The 23593-nt window shown below is 43.2% G+C and overlaps 1 protein-coding gene across 1 annotated transcript in view; it reads left to right on the forward strand.

Annotated features, from left to right (window-relative positions):
* LOC126416469 (intraflagellar transport protein 57 homolog) overlaps positions 1 to 23593 on the forward strand; it is a 191692-nt gene that overhangs the window by 66197 nt on the left and 101902 nt on the right. Inside the window, exon 3 of the mRNA XM_050084206.1 lies at positions 15794 to 15956. Within this exon, the coding sequence (XP_049940163.1) occupies positions 15794 to 15956 (163 nt within the window). The remainder of the gene's footprint in view (positions 1 to 15793; positions 15957 to 23593) is intronic.

A 23593-nucleotide genomic window follows, 5' to 3' on the forward strand; every position in this document is an offset into this window, starting at 1 on the left:
GTACAGCAACTCAATTATAAAGACGAAAGACCAAAGTTCTGAAGGCTTCGCCACCTTTTTGTTCTAGCTTATTCCTTACCATGAGACTTCTCTCTCTCTCTCTCTCTCTCTCTCTCTCTCTCTCTCTCTCTCTTGCTCTTTCTGTCTCTCTCTCTATCGCCTGCTATTGGTTGCTTGCTCTCGTCTCCCATCCACGATTTTTAAGTTATGAAGTCTGCCGGTTACGAATGACTTGGCCTCCCAGTTGTTTTACAGCCGAGGCGCTCTACTGTATGTAAAATTTATGAAGTGCTTCAGGACTTGGTAGACCTTCCGTTGTACATATACCGATTTTAATTTAAAGTCTAGATTCTGTAGGAGCGTAAATGTTGATTTACTTGTAGAGGAATGATTTACCCACTTAATTTTAAAATATGGTTTTACTTGACATCCAGTACATTGATAATGTCGCTTTTTATGTATCCCTCCATACCTAGAAACGTAATAAACCCTGTTCAGCTGTTATTGTTGTCTTCACGTTATGTTTTCTTGCTGTTCTTTGACGTACTTGCAAGCACCCTCTCCATATTTTTCTGCTAATCAAGTCCGCAATAAAGGAAACATTCTGGATGATAATTCAGTTTGTATATGCCTTGTAAAACCTGTTTAAGGATTTCCATTCCAGACTAGCTCTGTATATTTGGACCATTGAATCGGAACATTTGCCCTTGAAGATTTGCATGATCCGATGGCTGGAGAACTTAAATGTTGCGGGGTGTGCTCTAGTAACTGCTTCAGTATTTTCAAATGTTTGTTGCAAAGATAGAGCACAAAAACAACCCGAAACATGCTAGCTACACGGTAGTCTATGATCGTTTGAAGGACATGCTACTCGGCTCAATAAACTCGTATTTCAAGACTCTTGCTCCAGACTTTTCTTCTTTAATTATTGACCAACTTACGTAATGTTTTTGTTTATCACTTATTTGCCAGCTAGTATTTTCCTGTAATACTGCCTCGACTTTTTTTTTTTTTTTTTTTTTTTTTTTTTTACGTATACCAAGTTATATTTTTTGGCATTGAATGTATAAACGGCAATTGTTTTATTTGTATTTAATCACGGTAACAGTGGCTGTATTATTATGGCGTTTCACGGTATTGGGATTTTGAGCAGGCATGTAACGATGTTAGCTGCTCAAAGCGATGGCTCGTCTTTCGTGTGATCGATTGCTGGCTTGGTCATCTCACCTCAGCTCGCAGCGATGTCTCTTCACACTTCATCCAGTCACTGGATCGCTTTGCATTGACCAGCTGATGCTGTGGTGACTCCTATTCTGTCCCATCCTTCATTGCCACTCCAGTCCCAGTCAGGCAGAACGCAGAATGCTCTCAAAGATCCCTAGACCTTGTTGTGAGTGCTCGCAGCCTTACGTGAGTGGGTGTTTAAATGTTGTGCAGTATATTCAGAGTTTCGAATAAAAACAATGTAAAAGTTGATGCATCACTCTTCAAGAAAACATGACACCGAATACAGGTAAGTATAAACTCCACTTTGTAAAGGTGCTCCTAAATCGCTGCAGCAATGGTCACGAAATAAAAACTAAATAAATTGTGTTATTGGAAAACGGCTTATGGAAAGTTTAGGGGTTTTATACTTCTGAGCACTTTAGGAAACGAAATCCAGCAAAAAACAACGCGTTTTGGAAAGTTCGCATCGGCATTTGGACTGCATATTTGCATAATACGAAAGTATATGTATGAAATACATCAAATACAGCAGTTAAGCTTGCGAAGCATTCTGAGGTTCCTGCCTAACCACGCCCTCTGAGAAAAAACAGCAAAACATTGTTAATGCCCAATATTATATGTGAAAGTTCAGCTTTTCATGAGGATATAGTGTACTTACATTACTTTAATCCATTAACCTTTCGTCTTTGTATGGTATTGCTACTTAACAATGATGCTGCTAGTGGTTGAGTACATAACATGTCTTATGCACTGACCGAGGCCAATGAGAAAGACAGGCCGCGGTGCGTACGTCACGAAGAACGGCCTCAGCTCGCTCGTTCCCTTAACTCAGCGGGCAAAATGAGCTTTTAAATCTGTTAACTCGCAACCGGATGCGTGCATACTAACAAGAATTTCATCTTGTACTGGAATTCGTTATTATGAAGTCTTACTGATAACTGTTCGTACAGCAAAATTTAAAATCAATTCTCGATAGAAATGGTATAACCACTCGTTTACAGCATTTAGTCTCTTCTTCGTAACAGTTCTCCTTTCATAGAAGATGTGATGCCTTACTCAACTGATAATCATTTTGGCATGATTTTAATTGCCAAATTAGAGCCTGTTAGTAGGCCTACGGACTTCCTATCATTGTAGGACTAATAATAGTGGATTCCAATAGACAATGCAATTCTCGTTCGTACATACACATTTAGTTACGAGTTAACCGGTGTAGAAATGCACTTTGCTGAGTTGAGCGAGCTCGGCCTACGTTCGTAACGTACGCGCCGCGGCCTGTCTTTCTCGTAGGCCTCGTGCTCTGAATAACTGCCATCATTCGCTAGCGAAATCACGTGACATGAGCTATGACTGGCTGACAAAAGTGCATTGCTCAATGCAATCTCTATTTTAAGGCTTCGGAAGCTACCATGCTGTAACTTGTGGAATTTGTGTATATACTTTCACAATACGAAAATAAACTCTGTCCATATTGTCTCGCATCAAACATCTTTCCAAACGCATTGTTTTTCCTGTTTCCTAAAGTGCTGGGATGTCCTCAGCCGGTATAAGACCTTCACTATTCAAAGGACTGATAGGTTTTACAGCTCCGAGGGAAAGTATACTGTTGCTTAACATGGATGTATTTTCACCCGCTTTATATGTAATTTCATCCGGGAGAAATTGTGTTTTTAACCGGGAAATCTGGGAAAAATACGGGATTTTTTTTTTTCTTGTCCACGTAGACACCCTGCTCACTTCTCGGTTAGCTATAAATAAATATTTGTTGGAAGTATCTCCACAGAAATGCAAATGCCTTTATTAACAAAAACTTTCAACTGCAGCTAATAGAATCGCTTTTTGGTCAGAAGTACATTCGGAAAAGACCATGCGTATGTGGCCTTAATTGGTGTAAAAAGCTTAGAAGGTGCAATTTGTGAAGAACATAAAAAAATTGATTACAAAAAAAGTATGCTTGCAGTCTACATGAGTGCCCACTAGTGCATGCTTCTGTGTGTGTGTGTGTGTGTGTGTGTGTGTGTGTGTGTGCGTGCGTGCGTGCGTGCGTGGGTGTGTGCGTGCGCACTTGTAGAGGGAAGTGAGCACATAGGATTTTGAACAGGAAACCGTGCCGGATTCTGAACGGGAAACCAGGCCTGGAAACGACATCCAGTGATGCTACAGATCATCAAAGTTATAGGTGCCAGTGCCTGTAAATGTTTGTATATGCAGGAGGATTCTATTATGATGTTACAGACTTTCAAGGTTGGTGGTGATAGATAAATGTATCAATTTGAGGTTAAGGTCCCTGGTTCAGAAATGAATGGGTCGAAAGTTACAAGTGAAAATCATACCTCTGATACCTCTGACAATGGAATACATGTAACAGTATTGTTGTTGCTAAGAATGTGGTGTATGCAACTTTCATAGATGCTAGTATGGAACAGAACAAGAAAAAATGGGTAATAAACATGGGCTCTAAAATGCCTGCCTTAAGAGCTATGAGCATTTGTTCATCTTCGCTAGTGTGAAACACATCTCCTCTATTTTGACTCGTTCATTTCCAGTACAGGAACCCTTACCTTAAACTGGGACATTTATCCTTATCCAACGGAGTAGCTGCTTCCTCTGTGTAGCACATCCCTAACGTATCAAGGGGTGTCCTACAATTTCCCACCTGGTGATGATGGTCTTGAAATCTGCACCCAAGACCGTCACAGAGTCGTTGAAGCCTTTAGTTGAGACCCTTCATTCATCTCCAAACCAAAGGACCTCATCAACACTGGAAACAATGCTGCAAACAGCAAGCTCTGCTTGCAGCCTGCACAACAGGCCAATAGCAACTCCACCAGCTGCCTGTATGAACCAATGAACCCATGTGACATGCGTCATTGGTGCCAAATAGCTGCAGGCAAGCCCACCTCCACAGCTCAGATAATGGCCTCGGCAGACATACCGAGCACATATTGGCTTTCTTTCCAGCCCCAAATGCTGTCTTCCTAAGGGGCTGTGTGACATGCCTAATGTTGGAGCTCCTGATAACTACCAAGCCCCTGCCAACGTGTGCCTGCTCAGACCTTGTGAAAGGAATGGTCACCCACTTACCCATAGGGTTAACAGGCAAGGCCAGACACCAAGCCCCTCCACATTCGCTCTCCGCCTCAAGTGAAAAGAACACATTACATCCTGCCAATCACCCTACTTGACGGCAGATCCGCTGTGTTGGGTACACTAGAAGATGCCTTACCAGCAGAGCCAGTGGGTGAAACATACACCGCAGGTGTCCCATGCGACACACCAGGTTCTCTGCCACTGCTACATCCCTAGGCAGCAGCCCGAATGCAGCTGACTGTAGCCAAAAGCACATTTAACTGTTCGTGAACTGCAGCCAGCTCCTACTGCATCCACACACAGCACACACGTATCCTACCCGTCCTAACAAGACTTACTGAAGAAGTAAACTATAAAAGTTGACAGACACCTAGATATGCAACTTGTTACCCTCCTGAAATGTCACCAATGGATACTAATACCTTAATGAACTGTGTAGCCGGCTGTTCAGAAGAAATGACAACTGAGTTACAGATAGTCAAGTAACTGTTTGAGTATAAACTTACAAACCAAGAAATTAATCCTTTTAAATACAAAAACATGAATCAGATTTAAGCAATATGTACTACTAAGAAAACACAGGAAAAGCTAAATATGTAACTTGCTGTTCTGGAGATGTATCACAGGTGGAACCTGGAGCTGGACTGAGTTGTTAACTAGGCTGAATCAGAGAGTCGCTTGTCTTCAAAACAAACAAATGAGCAACTACTGCCCTACTGACTGCCTGAATATATACGAAACACATAATTAAACATCTTAAATACAACAACATGCTCAAAATGTAAGCCGTATAAACTAATAAGAAAATGCAGGAAAAGCAAAATATGGAACTTGCTGCTCTGGAGATGTGGCACAGGCGACGCCTATTATTAGTGGATGCAGAAATGTTTTGCAATTGCTAAATATGTCTGGGAACTGGATATACGTCATAATCTCCTTCTTCCCCAATCTCTCTGTCCACCTCCTCTTCCACCCTCTCTCCGACCTTGAGCCTTGTTTACTCTTATTCGAAACAAAACCTTGACTGGAAGTTGAATTCACTTAAAATCAATGGGAAAATGGTTGATATCATTGGTATGTGGGATATGAGGGAGAACTTTCCAGCTGCTGGATCTGTGTGGACAGTAGTTTCAATGAAAGTATTTTGCATAGTTTTAATCTGCGGATCGGTAGTGTTACAACTTTTGGATGATTCAGATTCCACAGTAGTATTCTGATCATAAGCCAATAAGCCATAGAAACTATTTTCCTACTTTCTGTTGAAATCAATTGAGAGGAACAAAAAGAAACAGCACATAATTATGTGTACAATTTTTGTTTAAAATTATATATAAGGACAAAGGATATATTTGAGGGAACCCATCTGTCTTATCATATAAATGCTCCGCTACTGTAGTTAAAACAAATTGTGAAAATGTTGATGAAAAGTTTTCTTTCTCGCAGTTTGTTTTAATAGAAAACCTGCAAATTGCTTAAAAAATATATATCAAGAACTTCGAGATATTTGTTAATACCATTTTCCCTTTATATATTACATATAAAAAAATAAAAAATACAGCCTTTACCTGCCCAAACATTTCTAAGAGCATCACAAAAAATTTGAACCAATCAGTCAAGAACTTTTCGAGATATTAGCGAACAACTTTCATCCATTATATATTTTTTATGTATAATTATATGTTACATATATTAAAAATATGTAGCGTTTGTGTCTCAAAATGTTTATTAGAGTAATTTCTAAGAATTTTGAGTAAAGCAGTGAAGACTTCTAGAGTTTCTAGAGGGGAGGGAGTACATGATATTTTTAATAGGAACCCATGTCAGGAAATGTCACCCAACGACGTTACGGAGCATCAACGTTACAGGCACCAGTACCTGTAAATGTATGTATATACAGAGTACTTACAGAGTGCACATGAAGGTTTTTTAGGCTATGGGGTAGTTTGAGGTATTCGAACATTCGTCAATCTATGCACAGATAGGGACATCAGACCATCTTCAGAGGAAAGACATTTTTACTGTCAGATTTTTTTCAGTAAATTGTCGAAGTATTCGTATCAAAGTTACTGAATTTACTGCCCTCCAGAAAAGTTCTCACACTCAAATTATTCTTGGGACTGAGAGCTGGCTAAAACTTGAAGTAGAGAGTGATTCTTGGACTGTTTATTAGAAGGAAGGATTAGGCAGCTTACTAGGCAGAGTGTTCATTGCAGTCGACAAAAATGTTGTATCCATTGAGGCTCAAATTGAGTTTGATAGTGAAGTTATCTGGTTGCATATAATGGGTCAAGATGAAACTTAGTTGATTTTTGGATGTGTTTACTGGCTACCCAATTCCACTGTGGCAGTTTTAAATCGATTGAAAGTAAGTCTACTGACGGCGTGCGTAAATACCCAGATCATGCGATATTAGTTGGAGGCGACTTTAACCTACCTATTGTAGACTGGCACGTCTATGGATTCATTGCAGGGGATGCAGACACACTGTCTCGTGAAGAACTGTTAACACAGTTTTTCAAAAACTGTCTTGAGCAGCAAGTTTGGCTGCCCACACATAACGGAAATATCTTAGTCATTGTAGCTACTAACAGGCCGGGCTTTATAAAAGGCATTAGTATAGAGATGGGGACTATGGTTATGAAAGTTAATAAATCAGTCAACAAGACTAGAAGAGTGTTTCTGCTAGCAAGAGCAGATAAGCAGTTGTTATTATTGTTATAACTTCAAGTTGAACAAATATATTTCAAGGAAGACGCAATACATGAAAGTCACAGATCAAGTAAACAGAGTAAGACATTTGTCACTTTAACAGTCAAATGATAACTGAGTCCGAGTCTAGCAGTCGCTGGCTGGCTGGCTGCTTAGGTGGCATTGCTGCTGCATAGCTGGCAGACAGCACCGCATATAGAGGACGCGCGTAACTGCACGGCGGCACTTTGAAAGATCGGCGAGTCACAACACTTTTCCCCCCTTTGAAGTTTTTGCACAGGTCTTGATGGAGGTGGCCTGTAGATTGCTAACATCCATAGGTGTTGTTTGACTGGCCGTAAAGTCTCGAGGAGGAAGCTTCCCGTACGGACGGAAGTGTCCCCGATGATAATGGGTCGAGATGACAGGAGACGTGGGGGTCGAATCTGCTGGGGCCCCGTGCGCCCATCTGCCCACTGCGGCAAGTCTGGTTGTTATAACAGGAGACATGGGCAAAGTGCCCGCGTCCGTAGGAGAAGGAGGCGAGTAGAGTTGCTCCGACAGATGATGGTCATCTGGTTCCTGCTTGGGCACGTCTCCTGGTGGTGTCAGTTCTTGTGCTGGCACTGATATTGTGGTGAGAGGACTGCGTTGTGAGTAATGAGAGATTCCAGTATCCCGAGCGTCGGGTAGGGCCGAAGGTGGTGTAACGGCATCTGGAACAGGCGTTGCCAGCACACGAGGCCGAAGCTGGTCCAAATGGCGCACTGCAACACCCATGTCCATCTGGATTTCATACAGGCGTCGGCCACGGTGTCGTAAGATGCGGCCAGGACTCCATTTTGGTCGCCTGCCATATCCCCGTACCCATACAAGGTCGTCGGTGGTGAACCGGCCAAGCGAAGGCACCCGTGGCCGTGAGGTGGAAGACCGCAGAAGATGAAGTAGCATGCGGGGCTGTCGGCCATGTAAGAGCTCAGCCGGGCTGTGGTCGGCCATGGGGGTGAAACGGTAAGCAGCCAGAAATTGGAGAAGCGCATCATCAGCAGCAGAAGAAGTCAGGAGTTTCCTCATCTGAGCCTTAAATGTGTGGACCAGTCGTTCAGCCTCACTGTTTGACTGTGGATGGAACAGATGGGCCGTGATTTGCATGACGCCGTGACAGGCACAAAAATCCGCAAAATCGGAAGAGGCAAATTGTAGACCATTATCAGTAACAAAAGTAGAGGGAAGGCCTTCCAAAGAGAAAAAGCGAGCTAGAGCATTGGTGGTTGCCGCAGTGGTAGGCGACGTGCAACGGACAATGAAAGGAAAGTTAGAGTAGGCGTCAATAACGAGAAGCCACGAAGTCAGCTTGAAGATGCTCCCAGGGCTTCTCAGGTGAAGGCCACAGTGACAAAGATGACTTCGGGGCGGCTGCCTGTGATGCACAAGGGCCGCAGGCAGCGACCGTGTGTGCAGTTTCAGAGGCGATGCCGGGCCAGTACACATGACGGCGCGCCAGAGATTTTGTGCGAGAGACACCCCAGTGCCCTTCGTGAAGGAGGCGCAAGACCGAAGCACGCAAAGACGCAGGTACCACAACACGCGGCGAAGCATTTTCGGTGGGAAGGAGGATAACACCATCCCTTGCCATGAAGCAGTAACGCAAAGTGTAGTAGTTCCGCAACGGATCAGAAGTCTTAGCGGACGGATGATGTGGCCAACCCTTCTGAATACTGCGTAAAACCCGGGAGAGGGTAGGGTCAGAACCTGTAGCAGCCACCAGCCAGTCCCCGGTGATGGGGAACCCGTCCACAACCCGCTGCTCGCCAACATCCAGGTGCAAACACAAAAGTTTGTCCCTATTGATTGCCAGATCAGGACCCATGGGAAGGCAAGACAGTGTATCAGCATTCGCATGTTGAGCCGTCGGCCGGAAATAACTCTCATAATTGAAACAAGACAAGTAAAGAGCCCAACGCTGGAGGCGGTGTGCAGCCTTGTCGGGAAGTGAAGTTGATGGATGAAACAAGGAAACAAGTGGGTTGTGATTCGTAAGAAGATGGATCCATAGAGAAAAACACCAGACTTATGAAGAGCATAAATAATGGCGAAAGCTTCTTTTTCAATTTGAGAATACTTTCGTTGGGCACCCGTGAGCATTTCGGAGGCACAAGCAATGGGTTGTTCAGAACCCTCAGAAAAACGGTGTGCAAGGACTGCACCGACCCCGTATTGAGAGGTGTCCGTGGCAAGAACAAGATGTTGGCCAGGTTGATAAGTAGCCAGGCACAGGGCCTGTTTCAGCATAGTCTTCAATTTCTGGAAAGCCGCATTGCATGACGCGGACCAGTGAAAAGGCATGTTTTTATGCAACAGGCGATGCAACGACTGAGCCACCGAAGCAGCAGACTGTAAAAACTTGTGATAGTATGCTATTTTCCCCAAGAAGGCCTGCAGTTCCTTAACAAATGTAGACGAGGAAGGACATTGATCGCAGCGACAGTTTGCTGAAGCGGACAAATACCATCCTGAGAGAGTTGAAACCCCAAGTATGTGATAGATGCCTGAAAAAATTTTGATTTCTGAAGGTTACACTTAAGACCGGCAGTCTGTAAGACATGAAAAAGTATGTGGAGATTTTGAAGGTGTTCGTCAGTGGTGGAGCCAGTGACAACAATGTTGTCCTGATAATTTATACAGCCAGGGACAGTGAGCAGTAATTGTTCCAAGAATTGCTGAAAGAGAGCAGGGGCGCTGGCAACCCTGAATGGCAATCGTTGGTATTGATAGAGGCCGAAAGGCGTATTAAGGACCAGAAACTGCCGGTAAGCAGCATCGAGAGGAAGTTGATGATAAGCTTCTGACAGGTCAAGTTTAGAAAAATACTGGCCTCCAGCAAGTTTAGTGAACAATTCTTCAGGTTGAGGGATAGGGTAAGTAGGGTAAGTGTCGATAAGGCATTGAGCATTTACAGTGGCTTTGAAATCGCCACAGAGACGAATATCACCATTTGGCTTAGCAATGACGACGACAGGAGAGGACCACTCACTGGAAGTGACAGGAAGTAAGACCCCTGAAGAAATGAGACGATCCAGCTCCCATTTTACCTGATCACGAAGGGCCACAGGAATGGGCCGAGCCCGAAAAAACTTGGGCCGAGCAGTGGGTTTGAGCGTGATATGAGCTTCAAAGTCATTTGCATGGCCTAACCCAAGGGACGAAAATGCTGTCGACAAGGAATCCAATTGAGCATAAGGAATAGCATCAGAGACAATATTGACAGAGTCATCTATGGAGAACCCAAAAACGCGAAAGGCATCGAAACCAAAAATATTCTCCGCGTTACTATGGTCGACCACAAATATGGGAACAGTGCGAACGACAGATTTGTAAGATACCTCAGCACCAAATTGTCCCAAGAGAGAAATCTTCTGTTTATTGTAAGTCCGTAATTGCCTAGTGACAGGTGACAAGATTGGAGAACCCAACTGAACATACGTCTGAGAATTGATAATAGTGGCAGAAGAACCAGTATCCACCTGCATGTGAACATCTCAACCAAGTATTTGGACAGTGAGGAATAACTTCCCTGAAAGGGAAGAAGTAAAATTGACAGACAACACAGAATCAGCGCCATGTTCATGAACATCATGTGTGCGGTCGGATTTGCAAACGGATGGCACATGAACCTTTTTTTTTTGCATTTGTGACACACGGCCCAACGTTGTGGACAGTCTTCTCGTGAGTGTTTCGTAAAACACCGCAGCGGACGTGAAGGAAGTTGCCGTGGGCTTTGCTGCAGTTTCTTAGAGGTTTGTTTACGGTTAGGCCGAGGCTGCGCTTGGGAGCGTACTGTGGCCACGTCGGCCGGCGGGAACACGCCACAACCTTCATCAACATCGCACAGAGGTTGTATTTCCCCTACGTCGCCCCATGCCTCTATTTGCGATCCAGCGGCGCGAGAAATTTCAAAAGACTGAGTGAGGGATAGGACTTCATCTAGAGTCGGATTCGCCAACTGAAGGGCATGTTGCCTAACGTCTTTGTTGGGCGCCGATCGGATAGTAGCATCCCGTACCATGGAATCTGCATAGGATTCTTTGTGAACTTCAGTAACAAATTGACACTTTCTACTGAGGCCGTGAAGTTCAGCAGCCCAAGTGCGATAGGATTGATTCGGTTGTTTTCGGCAACGATAAAAGGCAACACAAGAGGCTACCACATGTGTTTGCTTTTGAAAATAGACGGACAGAAGTGAGTACATTTCAGCAAAGGACAAAGACGCAGGATCTTTCAAAGGAGCCAATTGCGACAACATCCGATACATTTGAGGTGAAATCCGTGAAAGGAACAGAGACTTACATATTTGTTCATCCGCGACATGAAATGCCAAGAAGTGCTGTCGAAGACGTTTTTCGTAATCAGACCAGTCTTCCGCCGTCTCGTTGTAAGGAGGAAAATTAGGTAGAGACAACGAGAGATGCCCCGCATTTGATGCCGCGACAAAATCACGAATCGCATTTGTGAGAAGCGTTTGCTGTTCTATGAGACTTTGCCATAGTTGCTCTTAAGTAGCCATGGAAACATGTTGGTCAATGATGGAAAAGAAAAATCCCATCCTCGTCGCCAATTGTTATAACTTCAAGTTGAACAAATATATTTCAAGGAAGATGCAATACATGAAACTCTCAGATCAAGTAAACAGAGTAAGACGTGTGTACACTTTAATACTCAAATCATAACTGCGTCCAAGTCTAGCGGCTGCTGGCTGGCTGGCCACTAAGGTGGCGCTGCTGCTGCATGGCTGGCAGACAGCGCCGCATGTAGAGGACGCGCGTAACTGTACGGCGGCACTTTGAAAGATCAGCGAGACGCAACAGTTATCTCACATAGACAGTGAATTGCAATAATTTAGTTCCAGTATGATGGGCAAAATTTAAACAGATTGTAAACCATGCTCTGGACAAGTATGTGCCTAGTAAGTGGATTAAGGACAGAAAAGACTCACCAGGGTTTAGCAACGAAATTTTGAAAATGCTGAGGAATCAGAGGTTCTTGCATTCTTGATTCAAAAGAGAATGTGCAAATGACGACAGGCAAAGGTTAGTAGATATTAATGCATCTGTGAAAAGATCTATCCACGGAACATACAACAACGTTGTACCATAGTAAGACATCTGGCAAAGAAACCGAGTAAATTCTGGTCGTATATAAAATTGCTAAGTGGTTCTAAGGCTTCCATCCACTCACTTGATGACCAGTCTGATGAGGCAGTTGAAAATAGCAAGACAGAAGCTGAAGTTTTAAATTCTGTGTATGAAATAATTCGTGCAGGAGCATCGTACAGATGTACTGTCGTTTGACCATCGCACAGGGTCCTGTACGGACAGCGTAGTAAGAAGCATCCCTGGTGTAGGGAAACAACTGAAAGAGTTGAAATAAAGGGGGGGTTTTACAAGGAGTACTCAGCGGCATTGACCCGTTACTCAGCTTGCATTTGTCATGAATATCTTGCCCAGCAAAAAGACCCAAGCAACTGGAAAAAAGTGCAGGTGACTCCTGTATATAAGAAGGGTAAAACAGTGGACTGGCAAAGTAACAGACCAATATCACTAACATCAGTTTACTGCAGAATTTTAAAGCATATCATGAGTTTAAATATAATAAATTTTCTAGAGACTGAAAAGGTGAAGTCCACATATCATTTCGATTTTAGAAATCATCGTTCATGTGAAACTCAGCTTGCCCTTTCCTCACATGCATGATATACAACAAATTGTAGGTGAAAGGCAAGAGGCAGATTTCACATTTCCAGGTTTCTGAAAAGCATTTGACTTGTAACCCATAGCAGAATATTAACAAAGGTATGAGCATATGGAATAGGTTCCCAGCTATGTGAGTGGCTTGAAGACTTCTTGAGGTATAGTACCCAGTACATTGTCCTCAACAGTGAGTCTTCATCAGAAACAAGTGTATTGTCAGGAGTCCCCCAAGGAAGTGGAATAGGACTACCGTTATTTTCTGTATATATAAATGATTTAGCGGACACAGTGGGCAGCAGTCTGCAGTTGTTTGCTGATGATGCTGTGGTGTACAGGAAGATGTTGAAGATGAGTGACTTTAGGATGATACAGGATGACTTAGACAAAAATACAGCAGTGTCCTGCTTGACAGAGTCATGTTGTTTAAATATCTGGGCATAATGTTGCAAAATGATATGAAATGGAATGAGCATGTGAAGATTGTGGTAGGGAAGATGAATGGTCGACTTCGGTTTATTGGGAGGATTTTAAGAAGGTGTGATTCATCTGTAGGAGACCATATAGGGCACTAGTGTGACCTATCTTGAGTACTGCTTGAGTGTTTGGGATTTGCACCAGGTTAATTTTACTAGATGACTGTGTATGTATTTTTGTAGAGATGTATGTATAAAAATGTATGCAATGCCAGTATGTAGTTACATAAAGAACATGTTTCTATTATTTTGATATATGTCACATCTAAAAGGATACATTATATTTTCTAATTATATTTAAATGCCTCGATTTGTTACATTTGTGCAGGAGTAGAGTTTTTAGGATGTGAGTTTTGCCACCAGAGCAACACTTGCAAATTGTTTCTCCCTTCTATTTTAACGTTTTATGGTGCCTACATTTTTTATCCAATCCCCTTGTGATGACTAATTTGTGATTAACATACTCAGTTAATAGAGCATACTCAAATGCAATTTTGATATATGTCGCATCTAAAAGGATACATTATATTTTCTAATTATATTTAAATGCCTCGATTTGTTACATTTGTGCAGGAGTAGAGTTTTTAGGATGTGAGTTTTGCCACCAGAGCAACACTTGCAAATTGTTTCTCCCTTCTATTTTAACGTTTTATGGTGCCTACATTTTTTATCCAATCCCCTTGTGATGACTAATTTGTGATTAACATACTCAGTTAATAGAGCATACTCAAATGCAGCCTCCCCAAAAGCCTCCAACATTCCGCTTGTAAGGGTACAACTCTCTGTTTGTCATAGAGCCTTTAAATGATGCCGTCATTGTGAGTCTTGAGGTGTCTTAGAAGCTGGAAGAGACGCATGATGCCCAGCGGTTAAAATGTGATGAGTTTGTGACTGATTTTAATATGGAGGTATGGATTAAACACATAGAGGATTGTAGAACCCTTGTATGCATTACATGGAGTCATATTATGCAGAATATATCAAACTATAAAGCATTTTCACAAATATAGTAAAGTCCAAAATCAAAGAGTAAATAGGTTTTACAAAAAGTAATTATTGTTGCATATTTCGTGTTATATTCTCCAAATCAATAAATATGTTGTACTACACACTTTCTGAAGTTGCCTGTCTTCTTCCTCAGCACTGAAGCTGTCTCCATAGCAAATTTTCTCAAAATCAGTTCAGCAGTTTAGTTGTGAAAATGTAACAGATGGAGTTACTTTTGCATTTATACTATTAGTATGGACACATAAAATCTGTGCTTATAAATGAAGACAGGTTGTAGTTTAAGGATGCTACCAAAAATCTTGAACCTGATACTATAATAAATGTGTGGACGGTCATAGGCTACACATATTTTTAATATACTTGGTATATAAGTATGTATGTACTAAAGGGGCAATATTGTTGGCAGGAATTCGAAAAGTTCTTTGTCAATTTACTTCAAATATTTACATAATACTCTAACAAAAATTCGGGCAAACATAGGCTACACATTTTTAATGTATGTGGTACATAAGTATAGATATACATTATGTAAAGGGGCGTCATTATTAGCAAAAATCATGAAAAGTTATTGACTGGCATACTTAAAATTTTTACATGATGCTCTCATGAGCATTTGGACAGACATAGGCCATGTATTTTTGAAATATATGAATATGTATGTAATACGTGAAGGGGAAAAGTTGTTGACAAAATTCTCAATAGTTCTTCTCTGATTTACTTTAAACTCTTACGTGATACAGTAATAGACATTCAAACAGACATGTGCTACATATTTTTTAAACAACAGTGTACTGGTTTTCTGTTAAAGCCTACTGCAAGAAGGAAAATCGTACTCTGTGCTCTGCTGTGAAGATTTGCAGTTTTGTTTCTCCTATATACATTCTTTCTCATTACATATATTTTTTAAAAATTTCGTACACAACAATGTGTAATTTTGTTTTCTTTCTTGCTGTCAGTTTTCACAGAGGACACAAAAATAGTGTATATGGCTTATGATCAGAATAGTACTGCGAAATATGAATTTGCAATAATTATAAACAAGTCTTAAGGTCATAGAGCAGATGGACAGAAAACAGGTTTTTTTTGGGGGGGGGGGGGGGGGAATGGGAAGAGAGGAGGAAAATCGAGATGAACAAAAAGAGGTGGGGTGTAAAGATGGAGGGAGGTGGAGCCAGTGAGAGATAGACAGAGAGAGCATGGAGGAGATGACGGACACAGTTTGTGGGGGGGGGGGGGGGGGGGGGGGCAGGAGGAGGAGATGGGCAAAGAGGAGAAGATGGACAGAGAGAGGGGGAGAAGAAGATTATGATGTATATACAATTTCCATGCATATTTATTAATTGTGAAATGTTGCTGGGTTCGCTAGTAGTATGTATAATAAATGCTGAATTAACCCTCCAAAATTGTCATAGTTATTAATTACTTTCATTATGTGAAGATACTGGATTAGAAATGTGATGCCAAAATTAATAAGAACACAATATTACACATAAATGTTATATGCGAAGTTGGTATTCTCGGTGTATTATCTCTTGAGAAAAGATTTGTTTTGCTTTTCAGGCACTACTTTGCAATTAAGACGAACCCTGGTGAACAGTTTTATCTCTTCACTTCTCTGGCAGCGTGGCTTATACGCAAAATGGGTAAAATATTTGAACAGCCACAGGAATATGATGATCCAAACTCTACAATATCTGGCATTCTGGATGTGCTTCGAGAGACTGTGAGTTTTGTTTGAGGTTTATTAAATTTATTTTACTGCTGTACAGGAGAGATAATTTTGCATCATTTATTCCCATTACTGGAGAAACTGAATGTTACAATTGTTGACAAAGCCCTGCAGGAAATTCTGCCCACAAAAATAGTGTAGACTAGTAGCTGAGAACAGAAATCGCACTATATGGTCATATATCAATCACATATATCAATCACATAAATCACATTTATTTGTTGACCACAGTTTTCAGTTACAATAATCACTTTGATACATGTATGTTCTATTATCATATACTTTTATGTAAGCAGGCAGTTGATTGTATCGAAAGGAAAATCACATGAGAGAATTATAAAATTATGAGATAGAGCTGCGGGCTGGTATTTACTTTCAGGATACAAAATATTTAGTGTTACCATTGGACAGTCCTAGCTTTAGGACCTGTTAATTCCTTCTTTAAGGAGAGGGGGTTTTAAAGTTAAAAAAGAAAGACGGGTCACTCAGATCTCAGAAAGAGAGCAACCCATATGTTGAGAGGTTATGGGAAGACAAAGATCTGTGAGCATTAAGTCAAATCCATTTGGTCCCTGCATTCAAAGTGACTGCATTGACAATTTCCAGGCTTTCGCAGAACTACCTGTACTGAAAAATTGGAGCAAGTGTAACAGCCAGATACAGAACATAGATTCTGCGGGACCTCTTTATTCCACATGAAGCTCTTGACACTTTCTAGAAATGTGTCTCCTTGCCTTCTTCACTCATTGACTTCACCACTTCTTCCATTAATTTCCACAACACTTCCACAATATTTGAAGCTGTCAACTTTTTTCAGCTGTTTCTTTATGACAATGAGACTTCGGGCTACCCTCTCCTTCTTCCTGAGCAGTCAAGAAGCCACTCTTCCTCACTTTAAATTTTCAACAATGGAAATCCAGGCTGGAATGTGACAATTTCATGAAAAAGATAGTTGCTACTCACCATATACCATAGATGCTGATTCACAGATAGGCACAACAAAAAGTCTGTCAGAAAATGAGCTTTTGACCAACAGGGCCTTTGTCAGAGATCGAACACACACACACACACACACACACACACACAGAGTCTCTGGCTGCTGATGCCTCAGCAGCCAGAGAGTACACTTATGTGTGTGTGTGTGTGTGTGTGTGTGTGTGTGTGTGTGTATAAAGAGAGCAGGGAGGGGGGGGGGGGGGGATCATGTTTGAGCGCACATGCATGGGTGGGTGGGTGTACTCTGGCTTGACGTAGAATTTATTTTGAAATCCTAGCAAGTTCTCTTTCTCTTTTGTGTGTGCCTGTCGACAGCTCAACACTTCGGCTATTCGATGAGTGGCCATATAATCCATCCACTCTGCCCATGCATCTAACTGCTGCTGAACTTGATTGTCCTTATTTGTCTTCGTAATAAGTAGGTCATCATCATAAATCATTAACAATATCATTATTCTTTGCAACCCTGTATGTCACATTGTGCTTTATGTTTCCCATAAAAGCTACAGAAATGGTTGTGAAAGTGCACTTCCTTGTTGAAACACCTTTTCTGCTTTATTCAGTCTGTTTCCTCTTATTCCAATTTAAAATATCTTATATTTTTGGGGTAAATTTCTTTTACAAAATATCTTATGTTTTTGGGGTAAATTTCTTTCACCTAGTCTATTGCGCAGTTTTGCACATCTTTGTTCCTGAGGGCTTCCCATACTTTATTGCAGAATACTCTGCCATACACCTTCTTAATATGCAGAAGGGCCATCAGCAAATTTTTCCCATACTCATAATGTTTCTCCTGTGGCTGCCTTACCTGTAATGGAAGTCTGGTATCATGGCCTGGTGAGTTTGAAGGCTCACGGGAAGGTGTGGAATTCAGTGACAGCCTCTAGATGACACTGCTGCATCTGCAAACACTGCTGTTGCTGCTGCAAGCACTGTTGTGAGGACACACCCGTCTTGCCGGCCTATCTGTGCGTGTGCTGCCCTTTAAAGCCAGCAGTGCAGCAGCTCGACAGTCATTCATCATTCCTCAGTGCTATTATATTGATCTCACAACAGACCGTTATTGTGGTACTGAATTCACTATGTCTCTGGTTGTTGTTTTTTTGTGGCTTACTTGCTGAACTTGTTGCTGTGCTGTGCTGTCTCCATTGTTTTTATTTCTTTCATTGTTCTCCGCCTGTTTACTCTCAGGTGTCTCGCTGTGATGCCCTCAGCTGGTTGGCCTTTTGCTACTGGTTCTCAAGTCGTTCCCAGTCTTAACAGATTCCAGTCAATACAATTGGCAATGGGTGAAAAAGTTGGCAGTGTCCAATGGATTCCAGATTTGTGCAGCTTATGAAACTGCAGCAGATGGTCCTGCAGCAGCAATTACAACTACAGTTTCAACAACAGCAACAACAAACTGAGTTGCTTTGTCAGGAAATTCACATTTTGAAGGATGAACTGCAGGTTCAGGATACACACTCCATACAAGCGGTGGTTGCTCCTGAGGCAGAGAACCACCCACGCACATTTCCACCTTTTAATGATGCCAGAGAGGTTTTGGTCATGTATTTACAGCAGCTGGAACAGCATTTTGCCACTTTTTGTGTTTCTAATGGCACTCTACAATGGTCACTCTCCCTTTCTTGTGCTTGCCTGGAGACATTTTTCTTCTTAAAGAAATTGGCTTCACTCTCAAATCGTGTTATGGTCACATTTGAGAAGAATTATTATTTTCAGTGATTCCTTGCTGTCACATTGTCCTCAAGTTCCATCAATACCACAAGCAACCTGGTCAGTCACACCACTTGTGGGTGGCAAAACTGCAAGGACTGAGATGCCATTGCAATTTCACTTGTGCGAACCCAGCTTGCAAACCTTCATTGATTGATTGATTGATTGATTGATTCTTTATTATTCCATGTAACAATTTACATTGTATGGATTTCGTCAGCAAAATCATATACAATACAATATACCTACAATTATACACATAAAATTAGTATTTACACACATTTTTGAGGTATCTTAAATTAGTTTTATATCCTTATGTAATTTGTAATGTTCTTATAGTACTGTACAATTCTGGATTTCGTATTACAATTATTTCCTCGTATATTACAATGCAGGCTACTTTAATTACACTACATGTTTTAATTCAGATAGTCCGTCACTGCGTAATAACTTTTATTTAATAAAAAAAAATTTTAGTTTCATTTTTAACTGTCCGATTGTGTCAATATCTTTTATTTTTTGGGGTAATTTATTATATAATTTAATGGCATTGTACAACAAGCTCTGCTGAGTTTTATCTTTATTTTTCCTCTCTAGATGCAGATTGTATTTGTTATAACCTTTAATCACCAATAATTGCGTGGATATTCAAACACACTCACTTAGAAACAATAGCTGGTTACATGATACAACTCAGTATCTCTTATTCGACTGCCGTGCCGTGACTGCGGCCGGCGCCGTTCGTAGCTAGGTGGCGCTCCTGCGCTCAGCCGAGTTGTGGAGCGCCTCTATCACTGTTTGCGCGTACTGTCGTGGCGGCACTGTTAAATGTCATGGCACTGTCACAACACTTTTCCCCCCCTTGAAAAAAAAACACTCACTTCCTTGGAGACATGGACAGTGTGGAGACATCCATGGCCTCTTGTGAGGCCCCAAGAAGATCCCGCGGAGAGACACGAGAGTATGGTCGAAAATGTCCAGGACGGAAGCTCGTGCGTGGAACATGCCTCCTGGATGAGATGATGGGTGAAAACTCCGGAGCAGCACCCATAGGCGTCGTGGACCTGGGGATGTGCTCCAGCGTGGACCTGGGGATGTGCTCCAGCGAGATGGGTCCCGGAGAAGGCGGCGTCGCGACGGGGGCCGGTTCCAGCATACCCAGAAGCGGTAGCGACGTCGGCTGCATCAACACGTACGGTAGATCGGCAGCAGCGACAGGACTGGCTTCTCGGGCTGGTGGAGGCGAAGGAAGGGGCGGTGGCACCGGCGTGGCCACCACTCATGGGCGCATCTGGTCGTAATGGCGAACAACCATGCCGTCGCCCATACGTATTTCACAAAGCCGGCGGCCGCGAAGAGCCTTGACCACCTCTGGAATCCATTTAGGGCGCGATCCATACCCTCGTGCCCGCATGTCGGCGCCCACCGAGTATTTTGCCGCACTAGGGGACACAGCACAAGGCCTGATAGGGTGAAGCAGGTGCAGTATAGTGCGCGGTTGGCGGCCATGCAAGAGTTCAGCAGGGCTGCGATCACCCAGAGGCGTGAAGCGATAAGAACTCAGAAATTGCAGCAGAGCGTCATCTGTGGAAAAATCACTAAGGAATTTTTTCATCTGGCTTTTGAAAGTGCGGACAAGGCACTCGACCTCCCCATTCGATTGCGGATGGAAGGGCGGTGCTGTAACATGATGAATCCCTTGTCCAGTACAAAAATCATGGAAGGCCTGCGGAGAGAACTGAGGGCCATTGTCCGTGACGATCGTGGATGGAAGACCTTCTAGCGCAAAGATTTTGGACAAAGCCAGCGTCGTCGCCGCAGTGGTGGGCAACAGACATCGAACAACAAACGGAAACTTCGAGAAGGCGTCAACCAACAGTAGCCAAGAAGTACCGAGGAAGGGACCGGCAAAGTCAGCGTGCACCCATTCCCATGGCTGCGTCCAATCAGGCCACGGAGAGGGCATTGTACGAGGTGCAGCCAGTTGTTGAGCACACTGACCACACACAGCAACCATGTGGGCGATGTCCGAATCAATACCGGGCCAATAAACGTGCCTGCGGGCCAGGGACTTAGTCCGAGAAATACCCCAGTGGCCTTCGTGCAACAGTTTGAGAACATCTTTGCGAAGAGAGGCTGGCCAGAAGAACAACACCTTCACGAACAGACAGACGAAGGCACAAGGCATGGTAGTTGCAAAGGGGATCCGATGCCCAGCCCCTGGTCCTGTCCGGCCAACCCCGTTCAACAAAACCGATCACCTGACGCAGGACTGGGTCCCGTGCAGTAGCCGACGCAATCTGCGAACCTGTAAGTGGAAAACCCTCGACTGTACGACATTCTTCCTCATCAATGTGGAAACAGAGTAGTTCATCACGATCGAAAACCGGGTCGGGGCCCATCGGCAATCGCAACAATGCGTCAGCGTTGGCGTGCTGGGCCATGGGGCGATAGTGAATCTCATAGTGAAAGCGAGACAAGTATAAGGCCCAACGTTGCAGGCGGTGAGCTGCCTTATCCGGAAGCGACGCCGATGGGCTGAACAGAGAGACCAGCGGTTTTGTGGTCGGTGATGAGGTGAAACTTAGAACCATACAAAAAAACGCTGAACTTTTTTAGAGCATAAATCATAGCGAGCACCTCCTTTTCGATTTGAGAGTAATACCGTTGCGCATCGTTGAGGGTCTTGGAAGCATAGGCGATTGGTCGTTCCGACCCATCCTCATACCGATGGGCGAGAACAGCCCCTAGGCCATACTGTGACGCGTCAGTCGCCAGAACCAAGTGCTGACCCGGACGGAATGTGGCAAGACAAGGCGCCGACTGCAAATGAGCCTTCAGGCGGACAAAAGCCTGCTCACACTCGTCGGACCAACAGAAAGGGATGTTTTTGCGTAACAGCTGATGCAGAGGATGAGCTACCGCCGCCGCGGATGGAATGAATTTATGATAATAAGCAATCTTGCCTAGAAACGCCTGAAGTTCTTTGACCGTAGACGGCCGGGGTAGAGCGTTAATGGCTGCAACGTGCTGACGTAGAGGACGTATACCCTCACGGGACAAGTGGAAACCAAGATACACAATGGAGGGTTGGAAGAACTGTGACTTGTCCAGATTGCACCTCAACGCAGCCGAATGCAAAGCCCGAAACAGTGAACGCAAATTGCGAAGGTGCTCCTCAGTGGAGGCCCCCGTGACAACAATGTCATCCAGATAGTCTATGAAACCGGGAACGGAAGCCGTGAGCTGTTCCAAAAACCGCTGAAAAATGGCCGGCGCGCTAGCGTCTATTTGCGCGCCAGCAGCGTGAGACACTTCAGAGGATTGAGCGATGCTTAGAACTTCCGACAACGATGGGTTTGGCAGTTGTAGGGCATGTTGCCGAACTTCTTTATCAGGAGCAAGCCGTAGAATAGCATCCCTAACCATTGAATCAGCATAAGACTCATGATGAGTGTCCGTGACAAACTGACATTTCCTACTCAGACCGTGTAGTTCCGCCGCCCAAGCCCGGTAAGATTGATGGGGCTGTTTCTGACACCGGTAGAACGCCACGCGGGCGGCAACGACGTGGGTGTTTTTTCGGTAATAGTTAGACAATAAGTCACACATTTCTTGGAAGGACAGAGAGGCAGGTTCCCACAGAGGGGCTAACTGAGATAGCAGCTGATAGATCCGTGGGGAAATCCAAGATAGAAATAACGATTTAGACATAGGAGCGTCGACAACACCGAAAGCCAAGAAGTGTTGCCGCAAACACTTCTCATAATCCTCCCAGTCTTCAGCGGGCTCGTCGTAAGGAGGGAATGGAGGCAGAGAGGAGGAAGACAGACGATGAGTGAGTGACGTCGACAACGCCTGAATAGCAGCCGTCAGCTGTGTTTGTTGTGCCTGAATAGCAGCCGTCAGCTGTGTTTGTTGTTCAATGAGCGCTTGCATAAGCTGTTCCATGTCTGCCCCGTCACGAACACACAAATCCACAACACAGTGAAGATATCCCATCCTCGTCGCCAAAAAGTGTTATAACCTTTAATCACCAATAATTGCGTGGATATTCAAACACACTCACTTAGAAACAATAGCTGGTTACATGATACAACTCAGTATCTCTTATTCGACTGCCGTGCCGTGACTGCGGCCGGAGCCGTTCGTAGCTAGGTGGCGCTCTCGCGCTCAGCCGAGTTGCGGAGCGCCTCTATCGCCGTTTGCGCATACTGTCGTGGCGGCACTGTTAAATGTCGTGGCACTGTCACAACAGTATTGGTTTCTAGTTTCATAGCAGTGTACTAAAGAATTTTTCATGTAACAGTCAATATTTTTTTTTACATACATAATACTTTGAAAAATGTATTCACAGGGGACAGTTAGGATTTCCAGCTTTTGGAGATGTTCAAGGCAGTGAGCCCTACTGCCACTCTTGGTTATTATACGAATTGCTCTTTTCTGTAATTTGAAAACTATTTGAATATTTTTACTGTTGACTCCCCAAAATATTATTCCATAGGTAATAACAGAGTGGATATAAGAAAAATATACAGATCTGACACATGTAGTATCACACACTGCAGTCAGAATTCTAAGAGCATAGCATGCTGTAGCGATTCTGTTACTAAGTATTTTAATATGTTCTTCCTACTTTAACTGACCGTCAACACGCATACCAAGAAATTTTGTGTAGTCTACACATTCTATAGTTTCATAACTTAAAGTTGTTATAGTATGGTTTTTTGCAGACATAGAAGTTAACAGCATTTGTTTTTTTTTTTTTTTTTAATTTAGTGTTAGTTTATTATTTGATGCCTACTCACGTACACTGTTTAGCGTTTGCTCGGCTTTTTCTTTCAGTGCATCTGGCGATTTGTCACTGATTAGAACATTTGAGTCATCTGCAAACAATATTGTTTGTCCATGCTTGATGC

The sequence above is a fragment of the Schistocerca serialis genome, chromosome 8, assembly GCF_023864345.2.
Source record: "Schistocerca serialis cubense isolate TAMUIC-IGC-003099 chromosome 8, iqSchSeri2.2, whole genome shotgun sequence".
Classification (NCBI taxonomy): Eukaryota; Metazoa; Arthropoda; class Insecta; order Orthoptera; family Acrididae; genus Schistocerca; species Schistocerca serialis.